General features: G+C 43.4%; 1 protein-coding gene and 1 long non-coding RNA gene across 3 annotated transcripts in view; both read left to right on the top strand.

Moving 5' to 3' along the window:
- TNPO2 (transportin 2) overlaps positions 1-23835 on the top strand; it is a 32839-nt gene that overhangs the window by 6410 nt on the left and 2594 nt on the right. For both annotated transcript variants that reach the window (XM_082214699.1, XM_082214700.1), the window contains exons 6-24: positions 2727-2860; positions 4196-4277; positions 5529-5651; positions 6023-6141; positions 7390-7450; positions 8375-8543; positions 9382-9534; positions 9681-9906; positions 10548-10719; positions 12534-12620; positions 13021-13128; positions 13437-13595; positions 15824-15911; positions 18208-18306; positions 18750-18845; positions 19376-19451; positions 20568-20667; positions 21193-21267; positions 23166-23295. In XM_082214699.1, coding sequence (XP_082070825.1) covers positions 2727-2860; positions 4196-4277; positions 5529-5651; positions 6023-6141; positions 7390-7450; positions 8375-8543; positions 9382-9534; positions 9681-9906; positions 10548-10719; positions 12534-12620; positions 13021-13128; positions 13437-13595; positions 15824-15911; positions 18208-18306; positions 18750-18845; positions 19376-19451; positions 20568-20667; positions 21193-21267; positions 23166-23273 — 2235 coding nt within the window. In that variant the 3' untranslated portion in view covers positions 23274-23295. The remainder of the gene's footprint in view (positions 1-2726; positions 2861-4195; positions 4278-5528; positions 5652-6022; positions 6142-7389; positions 7451-8374; positions 8544-9381; positions 9535-9680; positions 9907-10547; positions 10720-12533; positions 12621-13020; positions 13129-13436; positions 13596-15823; positions 15912-18207; positions 18307-18749; positions 18846-19375; positions 19452-20567; positions 20668-21192; positions 21268-23165; positions 23296-23835) is intronic.
- On the top strand, positions 10730-12451 carry LOC309527825. The gene is made up of 2 exons (XR_014217383.1): positions 10730-11050; positions 11289-12451. It is a non-coding gene; the product is annotated as an uncharacterized lncRNA (long non-coding RNA).

The raw sequence follows: 23835 nt of genomic DNA, 5'->3' as shown, positions 1-23835 counted from the left end.
CTTAGCCCTGGCTGGGAAAGCTCAGGTGGCAGTGGTGTCCAGGAATATGCTTTACCAGCTAGACTGGTATGCCAGCTTGCAGTCCTAGCTGGACAGACTGGGCCATGGCTGAGTTATTCATGCTCTAGTCATATCTGGCTTGGACTGCTGCAATATGTTCTTTGTGAAGATGTCATTAAAGCCTATTCAGAAACTTCAGCTGGTCCAGAATGTGACTGACTGAGTTCTGCTAAGAGCTGGGCGATTGGCTCACAAAACACCATTACTGTACCAGTCTCAGTCAGTTTTATTGCACATAGCCAAAGGCTGCCGCAATGTACACAGAATTATTTGACAATTAAAAGAAAATATACTGAATTGGTAAAAAAAGTCTTAAAACATTTATATTATTAAAACATTACGTACTCTAAACAAAGCTATAAAAGTACCCCAATGTACAAATAAAAACATTAAACAATAAAATTCATAAGCTAAAATCATCACATGGTCACTAATGTTAAAAACAATATCAATTAATACAGTGTGCAATTTATACTCAGAGTTTGGTGACAAAGATAGAGCATAGCCTGAAGTAGATAGATAGGATCAAATAAATTCATCTCCTTTACAGTTAATGGCTACCTTGGCTATATAATTTGCTCTAATTTTCCTAGCAGCAGTTGCAAAAAGTGCTACCCGCCAGGTCACATACTTATCTGTGTCTGCAAGGAGATATAACATCATATCAAGGGGGTTCTGGCCAGGGGACCCTGTCATTATAGGTACCAAAAATCTTTTTCTTGCATCATTATATAACAGACAGTGCTTTATGTTGATTGCAACCATTAAACAGAAGTACAAAACATAAAGTAGTACAAAATTAGTATAGTAGAACAAATTATGTGTTATTAAAACTGACAAGCTAAGAACTAACCATCTTTACAAATCTAAGAAATATTACATTCAGATATATTGCCAGCTGTTCAGTAATTGATTTATTAGACCATTTAAAGAAGATTCTTAAAAGGGTCCATAAGATCGACTAGGAAACTATCTCTTAAGGAGCTAAATTATGCTTTCGATAACTCCTTGATAACATCTATAGTAGAAGAACCCATGATAGACTGTTTCCAAAGGACTGAACCTATCCTTCAAGGGACCATTGCCTAGGATCTTAAGAGGGTAAACAGTGCCAACAAAACTGTTCTTCTGTATTTTGATAGTTAGAAAGTTTAGATAAGGGGTTGTGATCGGTGTTCGAAATTCACCGGGTGTCAGGGACGTTTTGTACCTCGCTATTGGCCACTTGCATCCAAGTGAAGATGCCCAAGTGCCAGGATGGCACTTGATGTTTCCACCATCTGGAGGTGCATGTCTGGGGATCCTTGGATCTTGACTGTTTTCACACACTAGCAACACGTTCTGTAGAATTCTATTTGTTTTATTCCATCTGCACAATCAGAATGAATTTCAGGAACCAAAAAGGGATATTGAAAAATACGACTTTGAAGCTGTCTGACCCCCCAAATGGCAACTAACCCTGGTTTAAGGAGCCATTTGACACCTAGCTTAAATATCTGAGTTTCTAACACTGGTTGTGATCTTTAAAACCTTAAATGGTTTGGATCCCATATATTTGAAAGTCTGCCTAACCTGTACCAACCTTCTCACTATTTGAGTTCAACAGTGGAGGCCCTTCTTGTTTGCCCCACACCAAGAATAATTACATTGGTTAGTATGAGAGAGCGACAGAGAGCACATTTTCCATTGTAGCCCCACAGCTTTGGATTTTTTTGCCAGTTGGGTTCCACCAGACTATTAACACTGTCAGACCTTTTGGAAAGATCTGAAAACCTGCCCTTTTTCAGTGGCTTTTATTTGAAAGAGTTTTATTGAGTTTTGCCACTGTGTTGGCTGTTGGTTTTGTTGGTTACTGGTTTGTTTTAATATATAATTATATATTACTCTTGAAGAAGGTATGTTAATATAGTAATACAATTAAATTGTGTGTGTGTGTAGGAGCATATCCTTAAAAGGTTAAATGTGAATTTTAAGACTGTTTTTTATTAAATAAAACTGTTTATTACTAGGTGGCTATTCACCTAGCCTGACAGAGATGTAATTTTCATATGACATAAGTGTTCTTGCTGTGTGCAATGGCATCCAAATAGCACTGCTACTCCACTGTTAGTGTCATGGACCAATTTTTCATTAACCAAGGAAGAACCCTGAATTAATCTGGGTGGATAAGGTAGGGTGTATGAAAAGGGAGCAATTTTGAGCTGTGTTCTAAGGGTGAGGTCAGAGATTATTAATCTAAAGCCATTTTCCTTTTCAACTTGAAATTGAAGCTTGAGGTTCCCCACCCTGTTCCAGGAATATTCTAGCCCCCAGCCAAACCTGCCACCATCATTTTTTCTTCAGATAGGCTTTTTCTCTTTAGAAACAATCCTATTGCTACATCTCATGTAGCATCCTTAGCTATTTAGGCAATTAGTTGGCATATATCAGACTGTTGCGTAGGAAGTCTGGCTGAGGGTAGGAGGACAACACGTTCTTTCAAATTGGCAGTCTGTCACTTAGATGGTTTTCCTTTGGCATAGACCTCAAAATGAGTTTAGCTCATGCCAGAAGAGCAATTTGAGCATTGAAAGTCTAGCTATCATTGTTGGATTTAGATGCTCAGATGCACTTTGCCTGTTTCCTAACCTCACATATTTGGTGGCGACTATTTCTATGTTCTCTAGGGAGCTTTTGGTGCCTTACAGAAGATCTGTGAAGATTCTGCTGAGCTCCTGGACAGTGATGCTCTCAACCGCCCTCTTAATGTTATGATTCCAAAGTTCCTCCAGTTTTTCAAGCACTGCAGCCCCAAGATTAGGTATGTAGCTGCTATGCTACTTATTCTTGTTCTGTGTTCCAAAACTTGAGAAGGATGTGCTCTTGTTGAATATTGTACATGTGGTGGAGTTGCCCTCCTTATGCAGGCAGCATTGGAAGTAAAGAATGGTTTGACAGACTTGGCCAAATTGCAAAATTGTCATGTAAAGGAAGGTTTATTGTAAAGTGGCATCCTTTACTTTTGGAAGTGTGATTGTTACACTGATAGCTGTATACGGTATATAATTTAATTGTTATTGTAAATACATTTTATATTTGTATGCAGTCCTTATAGTAGTAATCACCTTCTTCTTCTTCTTCTTCTTCTTCTTCTTCTTCTTCTTCGGCGATCACTCGTAGCTGAGTAAGATTGTAATAATAAAACATAACTGACCAAAACCCCCGGAAACAAATCATTGACTAAGCAGCATAATGGCTTGGTTCAGACATGTGTCAAATAGGCCATGATTTATTAGACTTTGGGACCTGGTGCTTCTGCCCACATCCTCCTTCCTCTATTGCACCTTCTTTCTTTCTTGCATCAGAATATTTGCAGGGTTAATTAAACCACAGTTTCCAGTTATAACTGAATCTCTGCCTGTAAACCAAAATATGAAGGCTTAATCTGATGCTGGTTTCATGTCCTGATTTGTAATTGATTAAACTGCACTTTTCATGTTCAGATGTAATTGGAAACTGGCTTACTAAACCCTGGGAGTATTGAATTCCAGAGAGATGGGGAGGAAGCATGTGGGCACAAGGCTCATTCTTGGCCAGATAGATAGATAAATCTGTCTTAACCAGTCCTATGTCTCCAGTAATTCAGTTCCAATTAGAGATGGAAATGTAAAAGGCAATAAAATGTTGCCTATTCTGTCAACCCATTATTTGAGGTCTGTGGGAAAAGCCCTGTTGCTGGTCCCACCAGTGAATCTGGCCAATGGAATGGCGACTTGTGAAAGGACCTTTTTCTTAGCAGTGCACCAATTGTGTAACTACCTCTATGGACAAGTGCATCTGTCCCATGCATTGTTGGCATTTAAATGCAGACTAAAGTTATATATATTGCTCAGGCCCTTGGCACATGAATGCCTATTGCAATCTCGGTTGCTGGCTTCTGCATTTGATTTTTAATGAGGTGTTGTATATGTTGTTTTAAGTCATAAATTAAAATTGACATAAATGTTGATTTTTGGCTTGTTTACACTGCAAAACTGTTCCTTGGTACCCTGAAAAAACTGCAATTAAGCTAACAGAATGCATTGATGTTCACTTATTGGAAGTAAGTAGTAATTGCTTGGTCAAGTGGTTTCAGCTGTCTTTACTGTCTCTTTAGGTCCCATGCCATTGCATGTGTTAACCAGTTCATCATGGAAAGGGCCCAAGCCTTGATGGATAACATAGACACCTTCATTGAGGTGAGATGGATTTCTCTTGTCCAGTTGTGGTTATTGAAAGCTGAAGCATCACAGTCCATGATTGACTATTTATTAGGCACAGAGTTCTGGGACTTAATACCTGTAAGGGATGCTCTTGATGTTAGCTGGTCTATCAAGAAATTCTTGAATGTTTGCCACTGACCTCTGTGCATTTATAGATCCTGCATAATGTTCTAGGGTATACACGAGTTCACCCATTGCCCTTGCCAGACCCCTTTGGCTTCATTGTTGCCCTATGCAAAGTGATTTACTGAAAGTGCTCCCCTGTAGCTGCATAGTGGCAGGGAAAGTTAACAGGAGCAGTTGAGCAGTTTTTCAGAGAAATGTATCCATAATTTGTTGATCTACCTCCTTGAGGAAACACCTAATATGGTCCTAGAAATTCCTGAATTCCCCAGATCACCGTTTGTGTTAGCCTAGCACAATGTCTTTGAATCTTCTCAACTGTTTGTTCATTTTTAATTTTTTTAGGCCAGTTTTTCCTCTCGGTCCTCATAATATCTGCATTTTGCCTCCTTTTGTAAATGTAGGGAGTGCCAGATCTTAAAGCTTTTGTCCAGTTCTTAATAAGATCTTTTTTTTAAAGGGAAGATAGGGATTTTTAACACTTGCATCCTAAGCTTTCTCTGTCTCAGTGACTTCTTTCTACTGCAGTAACATATCCATGGCCAGAGGCAGCCTTAGGAAATACAGGCTCCAGTACAGAGAGAAAGGTATTTGGTTCTTAACACCAACATACTCCTTCGCTTCAGGCCTAGTCAAACATAGTATGGCCCTAGCTATGCTTCCTGAGACCAATGTTTCTGTTGTATTGTGCTACCTCTGCACTTGCAAATGTGCAGGCAGTGTCTGTAAAAGTCTCAAAATGTTCATAGGCTAGAACATATAGTTGGTGCTCTATATTTTGTATGCTTTTCGGTTGTGTTCCTCTTATATACACCAATTGTCTACTAACTGTGTGTCATTTTGTTACCACACCTCCACTTGCCAAAAATACTAACCTTGCAGAGAACTTAAGAGTTCACATGCAAAATAAGCACATTTGTGTATTTATTGGCACAAGAGCCCTGAGCATAGTGCTTCTCTGCTGTCTGGCCAAGTTGCAGCAAGTCTAGAAGAACCATCTCTGTGTTGGAAGGCACAGGTTTGGGCCAGTTGAAGGGGATGGTGTTTGATTCTTAGCCAAATTCTTTTGAATGTGTGAATGTTAACTCTGCCTGCTCTTGGCAGCACCTGTTTGCTCTGGCAGTAGATGAAGATCCTGAGGTTCGAAAGAATGTTTGCCGAGCATTGGTGATGCTGCTAGAGGTGCGGATTGATCGACTGATCCCTCACATGCATAGCATCATCCAGGTAAGTGCCTTTTTTCTGCGGAGCAAGTCCTCTTAAAATGCTGCCTTGCCGTTGTTTGTTTCAGCCACTAGGACTCTAAATGATATATCTAGAAGTGCCACCAAGTCTGCCTGAAGGTGATAGAAGCTGATTTGGGATTTCATGTTTAACATTCCATGTTAGTGGATCAATACTGTGACTGAGTAGGCATAATTATGCCACTTGTTCGGTGGCGGGTTTACTTCATTGATTGATGCCGCTGACCTGGCATGTCACAGCAAAATGCTGCTGTATTTTGATGGTAAACGTCATCATTCTATGAGACAGATGCAGCAAAGGCAGTAGCTGTCTCTGAGCCAAAGTTACATGTTGGTCCTCTTGTTTCCTTCCAGTACATGTTGCAGAGGACCCAGGATAGTGATGAGAATGTGGCGCTGGAAGCGTGTGAATTCTGGTTGACCCTGGCTGAACAACCCATCTGCAAGGAGGTGCTCTCTTCACACCTGGTGCAGTGAGTAGCTTTGCCTCCGCAGTACTAGCATTCTAAGTTGCATGTTATGAAGCCCAGTTTTACTTTGCTTCCTGGTTGACTTAAGTCATGGTTAGGGGCTGCCACCCCTGCTTGCTCCATTCACCAACCCTTTTGTTGATCCTCCACCAATCCAATTCCTCCTTCCTTTACACCTGACCAGTCTCCATCCCTTTAGAACTCACCCATCCCCTGAGCCACACCCCCTTTTAAGGGAAGGGGAGGTGCTTTAGCAAGCTATTCTGAAGCACCTTCCCCACTTTGTTAAATAGCTCACCTGGGCCACCTGCCACCCATGTTGCTTGCCTGCTTGATGTTCTTTCACCATGCTGGCTGCCATGCAAAATGCAGCATGACAGCAGCATTACATTTTTATGTATATTGTACCTTTGTACATGTATAGTGTACATTTTTATGTACAATAGGGCAGTGAGACTCCTGGATATCTTAGACTTACTAGATTTGAAGGGGCTTGGGCATCTGCATGTCCATTCTCCCTGCACATGGTATTATTGCATGTTTCTTCGGCTGTAGCTTTGTGCAAAAACAAATTAAGGCAAAAGCTGGCATGTTGCTAAGCTAGTTTTGCTCAGCTTAGCTTTATCTTTACTTTCATATTTTAAGCATATATGCTTATAGTCTATCTAGTGAATCTAGTACAGGGCTCTTCCAAGTTAGAGGTGTGGAGCCCTTCAACATTGCTTCAATTCTGTTTTTTCTGCAGTTCATCATTACTGCAAAGTTGGGGAGAATTGCCAGATACGTGCAGTATGACTGAGCATTCGGAGCTGGGACAGAAAGGGATTTTTAAAATGGAAGAGTTCAAGGGAAAGGTGGCTGCTATGGAGTTGCTGTGCATACTTGTTGCGTGCCCAGAGTACCTGTTTCTCTTTCCAACTTGGCAGCAGAGAATAGCATTTTGTGCTAGCCACAACCTTGTGAGCGTGGGATTGCATGGATTATATAAATTACTGTTGGGCTTTTCTGTCTGGCAGTAGTGGCACTTAAACTAAGCAGTGTGTAAACGCTTGCTTGCTGCAAGGAAATCTGCATTGTAGGGGGCATTATCTGAACAGTCAGTAGCTACTGAAATCCCCCCCCCTCCATGTGCACAAAGACATTACTGCTCCTATTTGGCAATGATTAACTTCAGCACCTACTGTGGTCTATGTCATTCGTGCCCCAGGACCCAGTTGGTGAATCACTTTTTCTACTCCTTCTCCTTAACAGATTGATTCCAATTTTGGTGAATGGAATGAAGTATTCTGAAATTGACATCATATTGTTAAAGGTATTTGTTTCCAACTTAGGATTTAATACAATATGTATTTCCACCTTCTTCTGGGTTTTACATTCCTCAGTCGCAACTTGTTTACTGAGCATAACAAATGAAAAGGATTCTGTGTTGTAACGTCTAGAATCTCATTCATCCTTACCCCACTCTTGCTGCTGACCATCCTTACAGGCACAGTGCATGGCAGTATGGTTGGCAAATCTTCCGCAACAATGAAACTTGCCCTTTCAGTTCTCATAGTTGAGGAGCCTCATTCCATAAGGCTGTAAATTATTCCTTGTCCTATTCCTAAAATTGAGCATACCGAGGGACTGGCGATCCCCTTCTTATGTAGTTGGCATTTTAAATGTACTAGTTCTGTTCTACTGAAGCTGGGTCTGTGGTGCTGGGGGCTTTCACTGGAACTCCTGCAAGTTCCATCATGAGCCGCACCTATATGCTGACTGAATAACCATGTCTTTATAAGAAAAGTTCTTCCTAAGATTACAGACTAGGGTTATGGGCTTGATCAGCTGAGTTAAAACACTTTTTCTGCGTTTCTTGGCTGCAAAACCCCCCTGGTGACTTTAACTATGTTTTGCCCCATTTAGTATAAGTCTAACTTTTCAAGTGAAATTCATACATGCTTGCACCCTCCCAAGTCAGTGGCCAAGCACATGCATTCTTGGAAATGATGCATAACCTTCAGCCTGACAACTGTGATGGGTTGTTGTATTCGTCCTGTCTGATCCATGGATGCATGATGTGAAGAGTCCCAAGAGGACTGGAGGGTTACCATTCTTTGCCAGGGTTTATTTTGGCATTAAGTAACTATCCCACCAAGAACAAGAAATATTGTACTGTTTTGCAAGAGTTCATTTCCCTGGCAGACGAGACTCAGTATTAAATGGGCTTCCATGTGCTCCCCCTACTCAATTTCAGGGTGATGTGGAAGAGGATGAAGCCATCCCTGACAGTGAGCAGGATATCAAGCCTCGTTTCCACAAATCACGCACGGTTACCCTGCAACATGAGGAGGAACGGCTACAGGATGATGAAGATGGAGAGGATGAGGATGACGACGATGACACGCTATCTGACTGGAATCTGAGTGAGTAGGGGAAGAGTTGTGCAGTGCTTTTGAGATGGGAAAGTGACAACTATGAGGGTGCCAGGAGCTAGTAGAATGGAGCACTGGGCACATAACTGACTTGATACCATTCCTTTTCATTTGGGATGGTATGGGGCAAATGCCTCTGAATACCAATTGCTGGGAATCACAGGTGGGCAAAGTGTTGTGCTTATGTCCTGCTTGTAGACTGTCCTCAAGCATCTGGTTGGCCACTGTGAGAACAGGCTGTTGGACAAGATGGGCCATTGGCCTGATTCTTTAGACTCTTATGTGGGAAGAAGATACACACCGAAGGAGCTTATTCAATGGCCCAATTTTAATTCTTGTTAAAAAGATAGTTCTTGTTTAATAGATTTGCTGGAATTGCACAGCTTGGGGTTTTCTTACCCCTAAAAGATACTTTCTGCCTTGCATGTTTATCCTAAAGCAAGTGCTTTTTTCCTGCTTGTCTCTTCCCTAAAAGACTCTTTGTTCCCACAGAGTTTACTCTGTGCAATGCATAGGGAGTCACTTTATGCTGGAGAGTGGGATCAAATAGCAGCCAAGGCTCCACACACCAGATTTGTCAGTCATCTCTGCCTTATGACCATCTGTAGCATAAGGAGGAAGGAAATCCAGCTGGCAGCTCCTGAGTGGAACCAATTGTGCCCCAAAGCAGTGAGGCTCATATTCAGCCCCAAACATAAACAGCACAAGTTCAGGAATGCAAAGGAACAATAAGTCACAAATTGGGAGACCTTATGGGCCTAATTTGGCTCATGGACCAAAGCTTTCCCACTGGTGCTCTGTGCAGATTCTAGCCCCATGTCTCCTACAGGAAAATGCTCTGCTGCTGCCCTTGATGTCTTGGCCAATGTCTTCAGAGATGAGCTCCTCCCACACCTGCTCCCGCTGCTCAAGGGGCTACTCTTCCACCCCGAGTGGGTCATCAAGGAGTCCGGAATCCTTGTTCTAGGGGCCATTGCTGAAGGTGAGTTCTATAATTGTATCACTTAAACTAGAGGTTTGCATTTGCAAAAAGGGGAAGGCATTGGCAGCAACTTCATGTGAACAAGAATTTGGCAGCCCTCTGATATGCCTAAAAAGTATGCTGAACGTATTTTCTTGCATTTCTAGGCTGCATGCAGGGCATGGTTCCCTACCTCCCTGAATTGATTCCCCACTTGATCCAATGTCTCTCTGACAAGAAGGCCCTAGTGCGCTCCATTGCCTGCTGGACCCTGAGCCGTTATGCCCACTGGGTTGTGAGCCAACCCCCAGACATGTATCTCAAGCCTCTGATGACAGAGCTGCTCAAGCGGATTCTTGACAGCAACAAGAGAGTACAGGAGGCTGCTTGCAGGTAACCTGTTCATGGCATCACTTCACTTGATGCACATTTGAACAAGTGTGTTTATCAAAACAGGGTAAGCTCAAAGGGCCTGAATATACTTCTTTTCTGATGGTTCCTTGCAATCTATAGCCATTTCTGTTTCCCAGGATGCTTTCGCAGAGTCTTGGTCCGTTATGGTTAAGCATTTGAGTTGGGCAAAACCAAACACAGAAGCTATGACTATCTAGATCAGGTATAATGTGCAAAAATTAAAGAGTACCTTAAAATTGATACACATATTGAGGCCTTGTTCCTAACTTAGAACCAGACTAGATTCTAGAGTATCTCTGAGCCACAGATCTACTCTTCTTAGATTCATCGTTTCTCTTGCACCCTTCAGATTTTCTCTGGATGTGATGAAGAACTTGAAATTTGAGCTCTGCTGTGATAGTTCATATATTCGTACTGTCTGACCCAGAGAAATTCCCTTATACTTCAGATCAAAGAGTGGCATAGGGTTATAGTTGATTCTTGTGCAGTGAAACTGATCTCTTAAGTGCCCAGGATAGAAATTATCCAGGCATCTGTGGATTTCAATCTTTCCAGCTTCTGGTGCTGCTTTCACTTTGGTCATGCCCACCACTTTTTTTTCCTTGTAACCCTAATTTTAGTGCATTTGCCACCCTTGAAGAAGAGGCCTGCACAGAGCTGGTCCCATACCTCAGCTTCATTCTGGATACTTTGGTTTTTGCATTTGGGAAATACCAGCACAAGAACCTGCTGATCCTGTATGATGCGATTGGCACCTTGGCTGATTCTGTTGGGCACCACCTCAACCAGCCGGTATGTGCATTCTTCTTTTTGGCATTAACAGTGGAAACTGCTAGCATTTAATCACCATGGCTGGTTGTGTCCTCTTACCTCTTCTCATTGGGGTGAAATACTGTCAGCATAAACTAATTATTGAATGCAGGGCAGTCCAAATACATGAATGTTTTTCCTTCATTAGTGTGATGAACAAAACCCACTGTAGTTTAACTACATGTACACCACATTAATCCCCCTCCTTGATAAAACCTTGATTGGTGGTACATTCAGAGACCGGAAGCAAAAAAGGTCTCCTATTCCAAGAGATAGTATAAGAATCTAATTGACTGTCAAACCTGTTTCCTTGGTGCTAAGATACAGTGGTGCCCCGCAAGACGAATGCCTCGCAAGACGAAAAACTCGCTAGACGAAAGGGTTTTCCGTTTTGGAGGCGCTTCGCTAGACGAATTTCCCTGTGGCCTTGCTTTGCAAGACAAAAATGCCTTGCGCTTTTTTAAAAAAGCTGCTTGAAGAGGCGCAGTTGCGACGGACCGTGCTTCGCAAGACGAAAAGACTCGCGGAACAAATTATTTTCGTCTTGCGAGGCACCACTGTATTGCAGGTGGAAGGTCTAGAGAAGGGAAGCCCAGAAATGTTTATTTCACTGTTATTGAGGCTGTGTGTGTATGCTACTTTATATTTAAAGTTTGTTTGTTTTTACAATCAATCAGTATATAAATTGGGTCATTTTATAAATTAAAATTACTACTGACAGGAAGAGCATAATGAAAGGACAGTGCGCTGTAGTTGATAAAGTGAGGGACTAGGGTTCATATCCTCACTCGGCCACAAAGCTCACTGGATGAACCTGGCCACTCTTTGAGAGTTCTTGTGAAAATAAAATGGAGAGGGAGGAACCACATAGGCTGCCTTTTGCCCCTTGGAGGAAAGTCAGGAATACAGCTCAGCAGAAGAGCATTCTTTCTATGCAGACAATCCCACACTCAATCTTGGAAATCTCAAATTAAAGGATCTCTGGTGGCGAGGCCAATTAAAACAAAGTTGGTAGCTCTCCAGGGTCTTGGGAAGAGCATTTGGTTAGGTGAACCCAGTGGTCTGACTTCATACAAGGCAGCATCGTAGTTCCATATATGATTAGGGAGAACTGCTACTTGGTGGAACTGTTACGAGACAGATTTCCCATTTTTTCTACTTTGTATTATTGACTACAGAATAAAGTAGTGTTGTGGTGTGAGCCTTAACTTAAAATAAGGTGCAGCACTGATTTCTATTATGCTGTGGCACTACAAAAAGTTACTTTAGTGTCATGCAGGTAGAAGTGGTTACGAGTTCCTTTGCTATTATGCAGCTGTAAGTCTGCAAATGCCAGTGAGGTAAAATAGTAGTCTTGTGCTGCTTCTGCACAAATAATTATTCTTAAAAGGCAAAGAAATGTCAAGCACACATACTTAATAGTCTTACTTGTCAAGCATGTTGTTTTTCCTACTGATGCTGTTTCTACTTTTTCTTATTTGGTATAAATGCTGCTAGTTATGTCTGCTTCTCCAGACAAAATTATTTTTCTCTGAAATAATACCCTGGTCAGAGTGGTTGGGAAACACTTAGAAGTCTGGTTCTATGGAATTATAGTAGTAGTCTTGGTCTGACAGTATCTGCACACTGAGCCCAGAAACAGTGATGACCAATGAAAATACAAGACATTCGAATCCTGAAGTTACATGTTGAGTGTTTTTCAGTTCTGAAGGATTCTGGGCTCACTTTATGATACTGGCAGTGGCTGGGACTGCAGCATGATCATAACTGGTCATAACTGATCTTCTCTTACCCAGGAATATATCCAAAAACTGATGCCACCGCTGATACAGAAGTGGAATGAGCTAAAGGATGAGGACAAAGATCTTTTCCCTCTCTTAGAAGTAAGTGACCAGCCACTTTGGTGGGCTCTAATGCTTCAGTTGAAAGAACTAAGCTCTGTTGTGCATAATGGCCATGCTGCTCAAAGGCAATGGTTTCCCCGCCCCCTCTGTCTAGCAAGAAATATATTTAATATAGTGTATTGGAAATCAGCAAAAAATGTACTGTTGCATGTTGAGAAATATAGACATTTTGGTTCCCGGGCAGGCTCCTTGTCCTTAATGCACAATTCTAGCTGCTTGAAATAAACACATGAAAGGGGCAAGTTGTTTCTTGTCCCTTTCATGACTGAGCTAAGTGGTTTTGTGTTAAATGGTTTCAGTGATAATAAGGGCAAGACAATGTGCATGCCAGGTGGTCCTCCATGCATGTCTTTTGAGTTGCTATCTGTTATTTCTACAGTGTTTGTCATCTGTAGCAACTGCACTCCAAAGTGGCTTCCTCCCATACTGTGAACCTGTCTACCAGCGCTGTGTGACACTTGTGCAGAAGACCCTTGCCCAAGCCATGGTAGGATAGGCTGTTGTTTCTTGGTTTTGGTTTTTTTAAAAAAAAACACGTATGCTGTATATAATATTTAAGTGTTGGAAAACTGAGTCCCTGTTGATCAGAGAAGGAGGATCACATGTGGGCAGATTAACCATAACTGGCAGTAACAAAAGCTAGCATTAACCATCGACTAGGCAACTGAAACTTACCCTGTTCTTTAACAGCACAAGTGTTCCTGTTCAAATTGTTGCTCAGTGAAGCTTGCCATGGCCTTGTTGAGGCTTTGTGTTTTCTCTGAGGTAAATGGTTCTCTGTTCTCAAATTCGTAGATGTATAGTCAACACCCAGACCAATACGAGGCTCCTGATAAAGATTTCATGATCGTTGCTCTTGACTTGCTGAGTGGATTGGCTGAAGGTCTGGGATGTCACGTGGAGCAGCTTGTGGCCCGGAGCAATATCATGACTCTCCTGTTCCAGTGCATGCAGGTGGGTGAGAGAGTCCTGCGTTCAATGTGTAATGACTGCTTTAGGCCAGTTCATAGCTTCTGGGACCCTGGGATTTCTCAGCCCCAGCCAAGAACTTGAATTCAGAGGTACTTGAGATTAGGCTCACCATTTGTTTCCCAAAATTTAGACTAATGTTAATAAAGCTTACTTTACGAGTAAGTTAGAGAAGTCAATGCTAGAAAACAATAAGATGAGAATTAGCAGACAAAAACACTGTATCATCAATGCCTCTATGTCAATGGGAAGAAATCAGGTTTTGAGGGTGGTGTGGGTGATGTGTTCTACATCATGTGCTGTTCTACACTTGAGAATTATAGGCTGAGTAAATTATTGAATATGATAGGGGACTGGATAGATGGTGAGAAACTAAGTGGGGAAAATAATTTAGAAATAATTGTAGCAGAAGCTGCAAGAATAATTGGGTGAATCCAAAGGTTAAAAAAAGAAACAAGCAGGGAGCAAGTGTCCCAGAGTGTCTGCCTTTCAAAAGGATGTTAGACTAGGTTGTTAATGCATTGTGAGTTGTATGAAGAGGTGGGGAGAAAGCATCAGTTGTAAGGTTTCCCTGACTTAAGAGCCTCCTACTATCCCGGGAAGCAGAGCTAGACAGAACCAGCAATGGATAGTCCTGTTCTGGTATTTCTGAGAGGGTCTGTGCCTATTAACAGCCAAATTCCTTCCATCTGCACAAGGCTCCTTTGTAATAATTTTAACAGGGAAGGAGAGTTTATCACTGTCTTTTATGAGAGACCTGTTGAGTGCAGACCCAGAAAAAGTAATGATTAGTGAATAAATAAGTTTGCATCCAAATTTAATCTCATATCCTGGATCTTGCACATCTACTTTGTTTTCCCTCTATCACTTACAAGTGAGCACCCACCATTATGTCAGACTGAGAGACACTGCCTGGGAGAGAGGCCTGGGTGATATATATTGATATATGTGGGGACAGACCACAATGACAGCTTCACTCAGTGGTATATTGCTGGTGAAACTGTCACCGCTCTTGAGTCCCTTTGCTTCCAGCGCCCAGCACGCTGAGGGAGAAACAAACTGGCTGGGAGCTGGAGGCAGAGGGACACAAGCGGCAATGGTTTCACCAGCAATATACCACTGGTGAAAGTGCCATTGCACTCTGCCCGGGCCGAATCAAGCCGAACTTGCGAGGTGCCGATACAGCTTGCTCCTTCCTCCACTTCTTTAAACTGCTTGGCTGAGGAGCACACTGCTGCCCTCGCCTCAGCCCAAGTAGTTTTACAGAGCCCCCCACTGGCCACGGGCTCACATGAGCTAGCGGTGGGATGAGGGCTCCATTAAAGTGCTCCCCCTCCCCAGTTGAGAGACCCCCAACCCCGCTCCTGTTTGCACGCAAGTAGGAGTGGGAGCAGGGCTGCTCAGCTGGGAAGCGCAAAGTCCGCCCTTCCCAGCTGAGAGATCCCCAACCCCACCTGACTGCCTTCTCCAAGAGGGTGTGCTGTGCCTTTACTCCCAGAAAGACAGAGCCCACCCTCCCGGTGGAAGGCAGCCAGGCAGTTTAGGGACTCTTTGATGCTGCTGGCGGGCCCAACGCTCACCAGCAGCCCCTCTCTGCAAGGCACGAATAGGGTGGCTTTGTACCCTGTGCCTTGCAGACTTCACCCGGGAGAGTGAGCTGCATCATTCCTCCTGTGGTGAACGACCCCCCACCAGAGGAAAGAGACAGTGCACCTGCACGGGCGAGGACAGTCAAACACAGAGCCTGATAGGTTCCATGTGCTTGACTACTGCCACTTGGTCCATCTTCGGAGAGTGGGGAGGAAGCGGGCAAGGTAGCTCGCCCACCCCCCATGCCAGCGAAGGCAGAAGGAGCTTGGCTAAGGAGCCCCAAGGTCCTTGCTGCTCCAGCACAAGTAGCAGGGGACTTGGGGCTGGCTCCGCTGGGGACAGGAGCCTTTCCGCCCCCTGGCTGAGCAGCAGGCTGGGGCCAGCTGTATTGGCCACAGCCCATGAGGCGCTGGGGTGAAAGTGACTCAGCTCCCACGATGAGAGCTGGGGCAGTTTCACCCAGCATCTCGCTGGTTGGGGCAAATGCAGTTTTTTTCAACATGATTAGTGTTTGGCTGGTGATACTCTGCGATGTTGAAAACCCAACATCGCCCAGCCCTACACTGCAGTCTAGATGGTACACACAACAATGTCCCTTCTAAACTTCCTTGCTCTCCCTGTAGGACACCATGCCAGAGGTTCGGCAGAGCTCATTTGCACTCCTAGGAGACCTTACCAAAGCCTGTTTCATGCATGTCAAGCCATGCATTGGTAGGTACCTCTTGAGTTCTTGTTGTGTGACGTTATGTTTCTTGGCATGATAGTAGTGATCTTTGTGTTAATACTGTTTTTAATCCCAAGATCTGAGAGGGACCGAGATAGCTGCTAGCAGTTATAATAGCTCTCAAGTGGTAACAGATTTTGGTATATCTTGTATCTGGAGGAAGAAACATATCTGCCTTGGTTTTCTTTTATGAAAAACAGGGTTTTGCCATAATGCTGTTAGGGCCTTGCGTAGTAGTTTAGAGGGGGCATAGCTAAGTTGTAGAGCTCATGCTTTACATGCAGAAAGTCCCAGTTTTAATCATTGGTGCACAAAACAAAGAAAAAGATTAACCAGCAGGTATTTTCCTGGCAGATTAGCCACACAGACGCTGCTGGGTTTAAGTCTGTCTTGCAGCCCACGCAGGAAACCTCATTGATTACTTTGAATCCTCTTCCTTCCCGTCTTGGCATCTTGTTTTAACTGCCAGTCCAGACAGACATTCTTTCTCCTTCTCTGTCCTCTGTGCTTGCTGATTGCTTCCATCTTTTTTGTCAACCCCTTTCAGTGTTTTCTTAGGGAATCTTCATAAGGCTTTCTCCACCTTGACTACTCAAACCCCTGGCCTCTGTTCCCATATGATTGGTTATGTTCAAAGTAGCTGCTTCACATTAGTCAGAAAGGTGACGGATTTAAGTAGCTTGTCAGTTCAGGGCAATCTCTGCATTTTTCAGAAAGACAAAGTAAACCTCAGAATAGATCTGTCCTACATTCCTAAGGTGAGCTCCACCTTCCATAGGTCACAAGAACTGAACCTCCCCTCTTTTTGCCATCTCAAAAGGTACATAGAAGCACTAGATGAAATACAAAGAGTTAGAGAGAAAAATCAGTAAGTGGTCCTAAGCCACAGAGACAATTCAGGGCTAGATGATCCAATGGTATGATTATAGCCAGAAATTTGCTACCAGAACTAAGAAGGAAAAATATCCAGAGGTGCTGTAGTAGCCGTGTGCTTTATTTAGAAAAAGACCAGTGCTTAAAGTTTTAGAACTCTCTTCAAGGGTACTTTCCATTTTCAGCTCCTTTCAGAGAGAACAGGTTCTTTTTCTTCACCCTCCTAGATTTATTGCTGCTATTGAGACATGTTGACAATGATACTTAACACTGAACGTTTCCCTACTTTTAAAATTGTTTCAGTACTGTCACTGTTAGCTCTGGATAGGGAATGAGTGCAACTTACAAGACTACTTAGTCAAAAGCTAGTGTCTGTGACAGGATGTGTGCGAGGAGCCACCTGGCTTCTACATCTAATGCAGATTCAGGTGTTGCCAATATATGAGTGCAGAAAATTGATGGATCAGAGTCTAAATACTGTGGACATGTACCCTTTCTCATTTTGGTTTTGAATGCAGCATAGATTCAAGACTCCGTATTCTTATACAGCACCTTGCAGCTAAGGGCTATGGGTACATTATTTTCTCAGATGTTTCTGGGTGAAAACATATTCCCTCTTGTCCAATATGACTGCAGTGCATTTAAATTTTATTTTCTGTTTACATGCAACAAAATGTTATGTAACTGTCCTTGTATATTTTGGATTAATAGAAAACCAATAAAATCGATTTTTTTTAAAAAAAAAAGTGCAACGCACCCTGGAAGTTGGGCAAAGTTAGGGAAGAATGCAGCATAGTGCTATGGCAGTTGTTTTAACTTTGTATTTTGTGTATTGTATTCCATTTATTTTGTGCGTCCCCCTTGATATTTTTGAATGGGTGATTTATGCATTATTCAAATAAATAAAACAATGTGTCATCTTAGCTGTGCCAAAGGCCAAAACTGGGGCTGTTATACAAACCTGAGTTAGAGCATTGATCTCGTTTGGAAACTGGTTTGGTGCTAGTCAGTGCTGACTAAATTGCTAGTGTTTTATCTGCCCTATTCTGATAAATGTAGTTGTTTGCTTTTGGTAGGATTTCTGTGTATCTTGTACTTAGATCAAAATACAGTGGTACCTCATGTTACGTACTGTCCCCCTCACAAATGCTGCGGGTTACGCGCTCTGCTAACCCGGAAGTAGATGCCTCTTGTTGCAACCTTTGCCCCTGGATGCAAGCGGAAGTTGCGCTCCAGTGGCGCAGCAGCAGCAGGAGGCACCAAGAAAGTGCGCCTCATGTTACGAGTGGTTTCCTGTTACGAATGGACCTCCGGAACGGATTAAGTATGTAACACAAGGTACCACTGTAGTGTAGGGAATGCTATAAATACTTCAGTTAAACCAATACATGTCTTGTCTCTTCTCTTCAGCTGAATTCATGCCCATCCTAGGGACCAACCTGAATCCAGAATTCATTTCTGTTTGCAATAATGCCACCTGGGCTATTGGAGAGATCTGCATGCAGATGGGTAAGTGTACCAGGAACCCACAGTAACTTTAAGCAGCTAGCTTTGTACTGCCATGCCGTTCAGCAGTGGTACCCTCTTCTAGCTCCTTATAGGAGGAAAATGCAACTTCCGACTGTTAGGATGGGTAGGTGTTTGGCTGTTAAGTTGACTTATTTTCCTACATGTTAGCGGTGTAACAGCAGAAGTTCCTGAGTTTCAGCAAAGTGTAACTAAATTCATTTCTACTATTGACATAATAAGGTCCTTGGCCCTACATTATGGATAGCTCATGAGAGTCTCGAGTTACAGCTACAATACTGTGTCTATCTCTAATTTTGGGCCATCTGGAAGCATGCGATTTCCTCCTGTATGTCAAATGGAGCCAGGTATTGTGTAGCAATTCAAGGTTGATAACCTGATTCTTTGAGCTATGTATGACTCAGCTGACCATTTCTCCTTACCAGGGGCTGAAATGCAACCATATGTTCAAATGGTCCTGAATAACCTTGTGGAGATAATCAACAGGCCAAACACCCCAAAAACACTTCTAGAGAACACAGGTGAGGGTGGACTCCTAATTCTGTCTTAATTGCATTTCCTTTTGGTACTCTTGTGCTTATTGTCAAACTGGTGATAAAGGGTTTGTATGTACCTTTTCACTCATCTGCTTTGGAAATGGGATCTGACTTTTTTATGCTGGAGCACATGACCAGTTGTGGAAAAATCCAATTAAATCTTGGAGTTCTGTGACTATTCCTCCACTAACACTGCGCTAATTCTAAGAAGTTTTCTTGTTTCTGTTGCCTGCTGAGAGTCCAATGGGGGACATGATCCTATATCAAAGAGCTAATTTCCTTTTCTAGAAGTCTCTTCTGGCCTTTTCTGAACACAGCATTTGCAAATGGCTCTTGAACACCATATTTCCCCCCCTAATACTTTTTACAACTGCACTATGCACTTGTTATGGTCTAGGTCCTGTGATGCCATGTGCCCCCTTATAAATCCCACCTTCCAAACTCATGATGCAACAGAACAGACAAGGCTGCTGCTTTGAGCAGTTGTGACAGGCTTGTTTCTCTCCCCTTTCTAGCCATCACGATTGGACGCTTGGGTTACGTCTGCCCTCAGGAGGTGGCACCGATGCTGCAGCAGTTTATCAGACCTTGGTTAGTGTTTATACTCAGACAGGAGATGTGGCTTTTTGGCCTCACTTTGCAGGGGGTGAGATCCACAGGGGCCACCCTCTCAATCTGTCAGCTTCATTCTGGAACAAGTTGATGTGCATTCAGAGGCATTTTGCTCAATCAGTTTTTGTCCAGCTCATATTTGTCTCAATCGGTACATCATCCATCAAGTTTGTGTTTCTTTTAGAGGGATATCTCCATTTTTCTGAGCGCCGGTTGGGATCCAGTGTTGCATGAGTGTACTTCTGGCAGTGAATTGAGACTTTAACTTTATTTTTTACACCCTGTAGCCAGTTGTGCACCTCCCAAATCTCTGGAGGGTCCCCCATCCCTTGAAAACAGATTTTGTGTACAGGGGGCTGCAGGGTGGATGGCAGGAAGGTTAAGTCCTGTTCAAGTAGAAATCCACACTGTGCAGTACAAACTATTTAGGCAATATATACAATACAAGGAGAGTGATACAGATAGTGCATCTATTAGTATTGTACTCATGCGAAGGATATTGGGCAACTGCTAGATATTCCCTGTGATGCTGTCTAGTGACAAGCTGCAGAACTCTCCTTGTACATCCTGCTCACCTCTCTTGTCTCTTTTCCCCTCCTGCCACTACATAGCAACTCTTTGGTTGACACCATCTTCACACTCTAGTTGCACAGTAGTCATCCATCAGTATTTCTGAGAATGCAAAACACACGTGGAGCACACTTTTTTCTTCTGTGGGAAATTACTAAAATGTAATTAGTCACATTTAAATATGTTCAACTTTCTGCCACCTTCAGTTGGGAGAGGGATTTGTAGCCTTATCCCAGCTATTGATCTGACTTTACATGGAATCCCCAAATACCCAGAAAGGAGTATTCTAATTGAATACTGGTATTAAAAAGCATGGCCAATAGAAGAGCACACCCTGGACAGGAGAATTAATCTAATACTTGATCTTCAGTAAGTCTTGATCCATATGTTTGTAACTTTTTCCCCAATTAAAAAATGCCAAGCCAGCTGTTCTACCTTAGCATTATTGCATGGATTTGTGGGGAAGGAGCTATTTTTTCTCTTCTCTGCCTCTCCAGTGTGCAAAGTGTTTGCTTTGGCTCCTAGGTGTACATCCCTCAGGAACATACGTGATAATGAGGAGAAGGACTCGGCCTTCCGTGGCATCTGTATGATGATTGGGGTAAACCCGGGTGGAGTTGTGCAGGTAATTATGTTGAGAGATTTTTCAGGTGTTTGTGGGATACCTTTGATCACTAGAAAGGTCACTGTGACAAATATATAGCAAATGAACCCCAAAGAGCACAATTGCTTCTTAAGGGCAAAGTACCCTGGCTTTCGACAGTTCTAGTTATTTTGTTTTGTGGGACCCACCTCTTTTGCTGAGTTTATATTATGTGTTCTGGTTGCAAAAAGTTTACCTGCCTTTATAATTATAACTGTTTTACTGATTTTACTTTATGTTGCTCTAACCTGCCTTGGGACCTTATGGGAAAGGCAGGTAAACAATCTTCATAAATAAGTATATCCAAAGTCACATATATCTTACAGAATTATGCAATTTATTTTGATGCATCTGCAGTTGGAGTACTGTGTGCTGCTTAGTGTCTTTTTCTTTGTGTCCCTGAGTTGCAGTACATTTTCCCAAACCTGTGCTGGTTTAGAATGGTAGGAAATCTCTAGTGATTCTAGTGACCTGGGATCTGTATTGAGTTTTCTCATTCTTCTGTAGGATTTTATTTTCTTCTGTGACGCTGTTGCTTCCTGGGTGAGCCCCAAGGATGATCTGAGGGACATGTTTTATAAGGTATGTCACTGCAGTGGAGAAAGGCTTCTTTGGCCATATACTAAAAGAATGGGCTTTTGCTCACAAGGTATGTTTGTTTGTCATGCTGGCATTGGGTGGGGGGGGGGATACACCTAGATTTCCCCTTGACACAGATTGCTGTGTGTGAATATTTATTGAAACCGCTAGCCACGTTTTTAGTAGGCAGTGTAGTTGACCCAATAGTTTCTGCCTTGATAGCAAACTCATACTAAGCCTTGGCTTTCATTTTTAGCATTCCCAGCACCAGTAACTAGATGCTTGGAAATGTGGTGGCAGTATACTGATACTTAGCAAGCCCTCCCTGGACTCAGAAGTGTGTGGCGGCTATCACTCAGTTGCAAATAAGCTACTTTGTAACACCAGGCAACACCACGGCTTACTTGCAAACATGTGGGTTCCTGGAGCAAAGATTGTGGCTGCAGTACTCCTCCCCCCAGTATTGCTGCTACGACGTTACCTAGGACTAGCCATGATTTAACTTAATGTTATATCCAGATTTGGGGTCAGAGACAAATAAGCCTGAGTTCGGACATAATGCCAAACCATAGCTTGGCAGCAGATACAGGGTACAGATTCCATTTATTATCAAGTGAATCAATCATAGAGTGGTGTCAGGGGTTCAGGAGCAGAGGCAAGGGCAAGGGAGGAAACAGAGAGCGAGGGGGAGGAGGCAGAAGAAAAGATGAGTGATGACGACGACCCGAGATCTCCGAGTCTTTCCAGTGAATCAGAAGATTCACAGAAAGGAGCACCAGTGGCCAGGGCAAGGGGGGAGCCTAGGGGGACACCCCAGGAAGATAGAGCCAGAGGGGACTCAGAGGGGAGCAGTTGGAAATCGGGACCAGCGTCACCGCCAGAGAGCAGGGAAGAGGAAGGGCGCCAGGGATCAAGTGCTGGCAGCTCACAACAGGAGGGAGGGCACGAGTCAGGAGTGGCCACACCTCCATCGGGGAGCGAAGAAACGGTCAGACGGAAGGTGGAAGGTTGGGCACGCGCGCCAAGTTCAAATGCACAGGAAAGTGACGCAGTAGGCAGCCCGGAAAGGGAGCCAGGTCCTAAAGCCCGGCGCAAGGAGACAGGAGAGTCCAGGGGGTCGGCGTCAGAGGAATCCCGGAGGGAAGAGACCCCGGGGGGCAGAGGGACCCAGAGGAGAACTGTCAGGCGGAAAAGGTGGAGCAGGGCTAGGATATTAAGTTGGTGCGCAAGGGGCGGAGACTCAGACGGAGCTTCGCCGATCTAACCATAAGACGTAGAGTTGCACGCAGCAGCTTGAGAATGGAAACTGTAACTCAATAAAGACTTTTACTTAATGATCGCTGGCTAGCGTGATCCTCTGTGAGCTAGGATCGGGGAGCAACTCTGACAAGTGGGATTATAATCACAGAGAAGATCCTCTGTTCCAGTCCTGTGGAGGATGCAACTACAGCATTCTTGAGAGAGGGTCATCCAGAGTTCTTAAATACCTCGAACAAAGGAGAACCCTCTTCCCTGCACTTTCCTAAGGCAGTTTGTTTCCACTGCCAAACAGCTCTTCCCGCAGGAAGTTCCTTCTACCATTTAGCCAAAAATTATTTTCCTGATATTTCCACTTCTGGGTTCTAGCCTTCCTCTCGTGTCTCATAACTACAGATTGGAGTTCCTGTGTGTATACACTTGATATGCAACTGCTAAATCCAGTTGAGCTCTGCAAAACAAACTTGGGGCCACTTGTGTATGTTTCAGTTAAGGTTTTAAGCAAGGTTAACAAGTTTCCCACTCTTGACACAGAGTGTAAATACCAGGTCTCCTAGTTCTCTCTGAGCCCATGGGAGGCTAGAGTTGGGGGACAGAGTGTGATAGCTATTTTCCACTTGTGATGATCTCTTCTTCTTTCTCAGATTCTTCATGGCTTCAAAGATCAAGTTGGGGAGGAGAACTGGCAGCAGTTTTCAGAGCAGTTTCCTCCACTGCTGAAGGAGAGGTTAGCTGCATTCTATGGGGTCTAGGCAAACAGTGAAACCGTACTCGGTAAGTCCCATATTCGGTGAGATGGGAGAGGGAGAAAAGCCCTAAGAAGGGAATGGAGTGACCAAAGTAGGAAGAATGAATTGAATGTTGGAGCTAATTGAGATGGAAAGATGTAGGCCAGCTTGTAGTCAGTTGTCCTCTCAGTGATGCAGAATCTGTGCTTCAGTGATACTGAGCAGAGGCTCTTGAGAATGTGAATGTGGAGATCAAATATCCCATATAGGAAGCAATCTACTACCCTTGTGGGATGTGTCAGGAGATGGCAGTGCAGGAAAGCCCACATTCCCCAGCCACAATTCCTCTTATCCTGATAATTTGAGGTTTCGGCCTTCCGTATTAATATTTGCTTATGAATTAATGTAGCGGAAGAGTTCAAAGTCCACCCTACTCCGGCTTTGACCCCAATTTGCCAGTGCAGCAATCAGTCTGCCCAAGTTAGTTGTGGCTGTGTATCCTGCAGACATACTAGTAGATAGCATGAGCAACATGCTGTGAAAGGGGGAGTCAGGCTCTAATGTGCTCTGCTGGTTACTTTTATTT

This window comes from Podarcis vaucheri (genome assembly GCF_965113315.1).
Source record: "Podarcis vaucheri genome assembly, chromosome: 2".
NCBI classification, from domain to species: domain Eukaryota; kingdom Metazoa; phylum Chordata; class Lepidosauria; order Squamata; family Lacertidae; genus Podarcis; species Podarcis vaucheri.
The sequence above is the reverse complement of the archived record's forward strand: the minus strand, read 5'-3'. Positions and strand labels throughout refer to the sequence as shown.